General features: G+C 62.4%; 1 protein-coding gene across 1 annotated transcript in view; it reads right to left on the bottom strand.

The window, feature by feature from the left end:
* DDX27 (DEAD-box helicase 27) overlaps nucleotides 1-6,491 on the bottom strand; it is a 40,709-nt gene extending 34,218 nt beyond the window's left edge. The window contains exon 1 of the mRNA XM_077459210.1: nucleotides 6,315-6,491. Coding sequence (XP_077315336.1) covers nucleotides 6,315-6,389 — 75 coding nt within the window. The 5' untranslated portion in view covers nucleotides 6,390-6,491. The remainder of the gene's footprint in view (nucleotides 1-6,314) is intronic.
* Between the last annotated feature and the right edge of the window lie 458 nt (nucleotides 6,492-6,949).

Raw genomic sequence — 6,949 nt, 5'->3', positions numbered from 1 at the left:
CAATCCTCTGCCCGCCCCCCCCCCCCCCGTAACCTTCTTTCTCCAATCCTCTGCCCGCCCCCCCCCCCCCGTAACCTTCTTTCTCCAATCCTCTGCCCTCCCGCCCCCCCCCCGTAACCTTCTTTCTCATGAGTATCAATCCTCTGCCCGCCCCCCCCCCCCGTAACCTTCTTTCTCCAATCCTCTGCCCGCCCCCCCCCCCCGTAACCTTCTTTCTCCAATCCTCTGCCCGCCCCCCCCCCGTAACCTTCTTTCTCCAATCCTCTGCCCGCCCCCCCCCCCCGTAACCTTCTTTCTCCAATCCTCTGCCCGCCCCCCCCCCCCGTAACCTTCTTTCTCCAATCCTCTGCCCGCCCCCCCCCCCGTAACCTTCTTTCTCCAATCCTCTGCCCGCCCCCCCCCCCGTAACCTTCTTTCTCCAATCCTCTGCCCGCCCCCCCCCCCCCCGTAACCTTCTTTCTCCAATCCTCTGCCCGCCCCCCCCCCCGTAACCTTCTTTCTCCAATCCTCTGCCCGCCCCCCCCCCCGTAACCTTCTTTCTCCAATCCTCTGCCCGCCCCCCCCCCCCGTAACCTTCTTTCTCCAATCCTCTGCCCGCCCCCCCCCCCCGTAACCTTCTTTCTCCAATCCTCTGCCCGCCCCCCCCCGTAACCTTCTTTCTCCAATCCTCTGCCCGCCCCCCCCCCCCGTAACCTTCTTTCTCCAATCCTCTGCCCCGCCCCCCCCCCCGTAACCTTCTTTCTCCAATCCTCTGCCCGCCCCCCCCCCCGTAACCTTCTTTCTCCAATCCTCTGCCCGCCCCCCCCCCCGTAACCTTCTTTCTCCAATCCTCTGCCCGCCCCCCCCCCGTAACCTTCTTTCTCCAATCCTCTGCCCGCCCCCCCCCCCCGTAACCTTCTTTCTCCAATCCTCTGCCCGCCCCCCCCCCCCGTAACCTTCTTTCTCCAATCCTCTGCCCCGCCCCCCCCCCCGTAACCTTCTTTCTCCAATCCTCTGCCCGCCCCCCCCCGTAACCTTCTTTCTCCACCATCCTCTGCCCGCCCCCCCCCCGTAACCTTCTTTCTCCAATCCTCTGCCCGCCCCCCCCCCGTAACCTTCTTTCTCCAATCCTCTGCCCGCCCCCCCCCCGTAACCTTCTTTCTCCAATCCTCTGCCCGCCCCCCCCCCCCGTAACCTTCTTTCTCCAATCCTCTGCCCGCCCCCCCCCCCCCCGTAACCTTCTTTCTCCAATCCTCTGCCCCGCCCCCCCCCCCCGTAACCTTCTTTCTCCAATCCTCTGCCCGCCCCCCCCCCCCCCCGTAACCTTCTTTCTCCAATCCTCTGCCCCCCCCCCCCCCGTAACCTTCTTTCTCCAATCCTCTGCCCCCCCCCCCCCCGTAACCTTCTTTCTCCAATCCTCTGCCCCCCCCCCCCCCCCCCGTAACCTTCTTTCTCCAATCCTCTGCCCCCCCCCCCCCCGTAACCTTCTTTCTCCAATCCTCTGCCCCCCCCCCCCCCCCCCGTAACCTTCTTTCTCCAATCCTCTGCCCCCCCCCCCCCGTAACCTTCTTTCTCCAATCCTCTGCCCCCCCCCCCCCCCCGTAACCTTCTTTCTCCAATCCTCTGCCCCCCCCCCCCGTAACCTTCTTTCTCCAATCCTCTGCCCCCCCCCCCCCGTAACCTTCTTTCTCCAATCCTCTGCCCGCCCCCCCCCCGTAACCTTCTTTCTCCAATCCTCTGCCCGCCCCCCCCCCGTAACCTTCTTTCTCCAATCCTCTGCCCGCCCCCCCCCCGTAACCTTCTTTCTCCAATCCTCTGCCCGCCCCCCCCCCCCCGTAACCTTCTTTCTCCAATCCTCTGCCCGCCCCCCCCCCCGTAACCTTCTTTCTCCAATCCTCTGCCCCCCCCCCCCCGTAACCTTCTTTCTCCAATCCTCTGCCCCCCCCCCCCGTAACCTTCTTTCTCCAATCCTCTGCCCCCCCCCGTAACCTTCTTTCTCCAATCCTCTCCCCGCCCCCCCCCGTAACCTTCTTTCTCCAATCCTCTGCCCGCCCCCCCCCGTAACCTTCTTTCTCCAATCCTCTGCCCGCCCCCCCCGTAACCTTCTTTCTCCAATCCTCTGCCCGCCCCCCCCCGTAACCTTCTTTCTCCAATCCTCTGCCCGCCCCCCCCGTAACCTTCTTTCTCCAATCCTCTGCCCGCCCCCCCCCGTAACCTTCTTTCTCCAATCCTCTGCCCGCCCCCCCCCGTAACCTTCTTTCTCCAATCCTCTGCCCGCCCCCCCCGTAACCTTCTTTCTCCAATCCTCTGCCCCCCCCCCCCGTAACCTTCTTTCTCCAATCCTCTGCCCGCCCCCAAACCCCCCGTAACCTTCTTTCTCCAATCCTCTGCCCGCCCCCCCCCCCCCGTAACCTTCTTTCTCCAATCCTCTGCCCGCCCCCCCCCCCCCGTAACCTTCTTTCTCCAATCCTCTGCCCGCGCCCCCCCCCCGGTAACCTTCTTTCTCCAATCCTCTGCCCGCCCCCCCCCCGGTAACCTTCTTTCTCCAATCCTCTGCCCCGCCCCCCCCCCCCGTAACCTTCTTTCTCCAATCCTCTGCCCGCCCCCCCCCCCCCGTAACCTTCTTTCTCCAATCCTCTGCCCCCCCCCCCCCCCGTAACCTTCTTTCTCCAATCCTCTGCCCCCCCCCCCCGTAACCTTCTTTCTCCAATCCTCTGCCCCCCCCCCCCGTAACCTTCTTTCTCCAATCCTCTGCCCCCCCCCCCCCCGTAACCTTCTTTCTCCAATCCTCTGCCCGCCCCCCCCCCGCCCCCTGGAGAAAGAAGGTTACGGGGGGGCGGGCAGAGGATTGGAGAAAGAAGGTTACGGGGGGGGGGGGCGGGCAGAGGATTGGAGAAAGAAGGTTACGGGGGGGGGGGGGGCGGGCAGAGGATTGGAGAAAGAAGGTTACGGAGGGGGGGGGGCGGGCAGAGGATTGGAGAAAGAAGGTTACGGGGGGGGGGGGGGGCGGGCAGAGGATTGGAGAAAGAAGGTTACGGGGGGGGGGGGGCGGGCAGAGGATTGGAGAAAGAAGGTTACGGGGGGGGGGGCGGGCAGAGGATTGGAGAAAGAAGGTTACGGGGGGGGGGGGGGCGGGCAGAGGATTGGAGAAAGAAGGTTACGGGGGGGGGGCGGGCAGAGGATTGGAGAAAGAAGGTTACGGGGGGGGGGGGGGGCGGGCAGAGGATTGGAGAAAGAAGGTTACGGGGGGGGGGGGCGGGCAGAGGATTGGAGAAAGAAGGTTACGGGGGGGGGGGGGGGGGCGGGCAGAGGATTGGAGAAAGAAGGTTACGGGGGGGGCGGGCAGAGGATTGGAGAAAGAAGGTTACGGGGGGGGGGTTACGGGGGGCGTAACCTTCTTTCTCCAATCCTCTGCCCGCCCCCCCCCGTAACCTTCTTTCTCCAATCCTCTGCCCCCCCCCCCCCCGTAACCTTCTTTCTCCAATCCTCTGCCCCCCCCCCCCCCGTAACCTTCTTTCTCCAATCCTCTGCCCCCCCCCCCCCGTAACCTTCTTTCTCCAATCCTCTGCCCCCCCCCCCGTAACCTTCTTTCTCCAATCCTCTGCCCGCCCCCCCCCCCGTAACCTTCTTTCTCCAATCCTCTGCCCGCCCCCCCCCGTAACCTTCTTTCTCCAATCCTCTGCCCGCCCCCCCCCGTAACCTTCTTTCTCCAATCCTCTGCCCGCCCCCCCCCCCCGTAACCTTCTTTCTCCAATCCTCTGCCCGCCCCCCCCCCCCGTAACCTTCTTTCTCCAATCCTCTGCCCGCCCCCCCCCCCGTAACCTTCTTTCTCCAATCCTCTGCCCGCCCCCCCCCCCCGTAACCTTCTTTCTCCAATCCTCTGCCCGCCCCCCCCCCCCCCCGTAACCTTCTTTCTCCAATCCTCTGCCCGCCCCCCCCCCCCCCGTAACCTTCTTTCTCCAATCCTCTGCCCGCCCCCCCCCCCGTAACCTTCTTTCTCCAATCCTCTGCCCGCCCCCCCCCCCCGTAACCTTCTTTCTCCAATCCTCTGCCCGCCCCCCCCCCCGTAACCTTCTTTCTCCAATCCTCTGCCCGCCCCCCCCCCCCGTAACCTTCTTTCTCCAATCCTCTGCCCGCCCCCCCCCCCGTAACCTTCTTTCTCCAATCCTCTGCCCGCCCCCCCCCCCGTAACCTTCTTTCTCCAATCCTCTGCCCGCCCCCCCCCCCGTAACCTTCTTTCTCCAATCCTCTGCCCCGCCCCCCCCCCCGTAACCTTCTTTCTCCAATCCTCTGCCCGCCCCCCCCCCCGTAACCTTCTTTCTCCAATCCTCTGCCCGCCCCCCCCCCCGTAACCTTCTTTCTCCAATCCTCTGCCCGCCCCCCCCCCCCGTAACCTTCTTTCTCCAATCCTCTGCCCGCCCCCCCCCCCCGTAACCTTCTTTCTCCAATCCTCTGCCCGCCCCCCCCCCCGTAACCTTCTTTCTCCAATCCTCTGCCCGCCCCCCCCCCCGTAACCTTCTTTCTCCAATCCTCTGCCCGCCCCCCCCCGTAACCTTCTTTCTCCAATCCTCTGCCCGCCCCCCCCCCCGTAACCTTCTTTCTCCAATCCTCTGCCCGCCCCCCCCCCCGTAACCTTCTTTCTCCAATCCTCTGCCCGCCCCCCCCCCGTAACCTTCTTTCTCCAATCCTCTGCCCGCCCCCCCCCCCGTAACCTTCTTTCTCCAATCCTCTGCCCGCCCCCCCCCCCCGTAACCTTCTTTCTCCAATCCTCTGCCCGCCCCCCCCCCCCGTAACCTTCTTTCTCCAATCCTCTGCCCGCCCCCCCCCCCCGTAACCTTCTTTCTCCAATCCTCTGCCCGCCCCCCCCCCCGTAACCTTCTTTCTCCAATCCTCTGCCCGCCCCCCCCCCCCGTAACCTTCTTTCTCCAATCCTCTGCCCGCCCCCCCCCCCGTAACCTTCTTTCTCCAATCCTCTGCCCGCCCCCCCCCCCCGTAACTTTCTTTCTCCAATCCTCTGCCCGCCCCCCCCCCGTAACCTTCTTTCTCCAATCCTCTGCCCGCCCCCCCGTAACCTTCTTTCTCCAATCCTCTGCCCGCCCCCCCGTAACCTTCTTTCTCCAATCCTCTGCCCGCCCCCCGTAACCTTCTTTCTCCAATCCTCTGCCCGCCCCCCCGTAACCTTCTTTCTCCAATCCTCTGCCCGCCCCCCCCCCCGTAACCTTCTTTCTCCAATCCTCTGCCCGCCCCCCCCCCTTAACCTTCTTTCTCCAATCCTCTGCCCGCCCCCCCCCCTTAACCTTCTTTCTCCAATCCTCTGCCCGCCCCCCCCCCTTAACCTTCTTTCTCCAATCCTCTGCCCGCCCCCCCCCCTTAACCTTCTTTCTCCAATCCTCTGCCCGCCCCCCCCCTTAACCTTCTTTCTCCAATCCTCTGCCCGCCCCCCCCCTTAACCTTCTTTCTCCAATCCTCTGCCCGCCCCCCCCCCTTAACCTTCTTTCTCCAATCCTCTGCCCGCCCCCCCCCCTTAACCTTCTTTCTCCAATCCTCTGCCCGCCCCCCCCCCTTAACCTTCTTTCTCCAATCCTCTGCCCGCCCCCCCCCCTTAACCTTCTTTCTCCAATCCTCTGCCCGCCCCCCCCCTTAACCTTCTTTCTCCAATCCTCTGCCCGCCCCCCCCCCCCGTAACCTTCTTTCTCCAATCCTCTGCCCGCCCCCCCCCTTAACCTTCTTTCTCCAATCCTCTGCCCGCCCCCCCCCCCCCGTAACCTTCTTTCTCCAATCCTCTGCCCGCCCCCCTTCTTTTCTTTCTCCAATGCACACCTCTGCCCGCCCCCCCCCCTTCTTTTCTTTCTCCAATGCACACCTCTGCCCGCCCCCCCCTTCTTTTCTTTCTCCAATGCACACCTCTGCCCGCCCCCCCCCACTCTTCTTTCTCCAATGCACACCTCTGCCCGCCCCCCCCCCACTCTTCTTTCTCCAATGCACACCTCTGCACCCCCCCCCCCACTCTTCTTTCTCCAATGCACACCTCTGCACCCCCTCCCTACTCTTCTTTCTCAAAATGCACACCTCTGCACCCCCCCCCCCCCTACTCTTCTTTCTCAAAATGCACACCTCTGCACCCCCCCCCCCTACTATTCTTTCTCAAAATGCACACCTCTGCACCCCCCCCCCCTACTCTTCTTTCTCAAAATGCACACCTCTGCACCCCCCCCCACTCTTCTTTCTCAAAATGCACACCTCTGCACCCCCCTCTTTCTCCAGTACATCCCCCCTGGGGCCTCTGTGTACTGCATACATCAAGGGACAGCATTCTTCACACCCTCTGATCTTACCTCGTCCTCCTCCTCAGACTCCGGCTCCTCCGGAACCTCCTCATGATCATCAATAGTTCTGATCAGATCGGACATGTTGCTGATCACCACAGAGCAGCCTCTATACCACCCGGAACTTTCCCCACACCACGTGTACTCCTACCATCACCCGGAAGCGATTCCCCTCCCGGAACCACGTGCTTCTGGGGGGGAGGAGTCTGTCATCAGACGTATGGGGGAGAGGCGTGATGGGTCAGCGGAACTGTTAATGGTTCTGTTCATCATGTGATTGGCTGACAGATCAGATCTCAAGACAATACGGCAATGTGTTTCCGGGGGCGGGACCAGGGACAACATATTTCATAAGGGCCACTAGAGGGATTTTGTTCGCTTTATTTGGTTTCTGCACCGACTACACTTAACCCCGTGTACTCAACCCGCAGGAGCCCGAGTCCTGTGCGAACACCCCCACTACAGGGCAGCGGAGCCTTTACTTAGTACACAAATACATTCTTATCCGATTTTTACTTTTAACAACGAATTATTTTGATGGTGCTGATGTTTCTTATTCAGATTGGATCTTTATGCACAAAGGTGATTATTTACTAAACAATCATCTGCAAAGTTTATAATAAAATGAAATTTAACTACTTCAG

Source organism: Lithobates pipiens, unplaced genomic scaffold (genome assembly GCF_037356315.1).
Source record: "Lithobates pipiens isolate NorthernLeopardFrog02 unplaced genomic scaffold, aLitPip1_a1.2 Scaffold_28, whole genome shotgun sequence".
NCBI classification, from domain to species: domain Eukaryota; kingdom Metazoa; phylum Chordata; class Amphibia; order Anura; family Ranidae; genus Lithobates; species Lithobates pipiens.
Note: the sequence above shows the minus strand (reverse complement) of the source record. Positions and strands in the feature narration are given on the sequence as shown.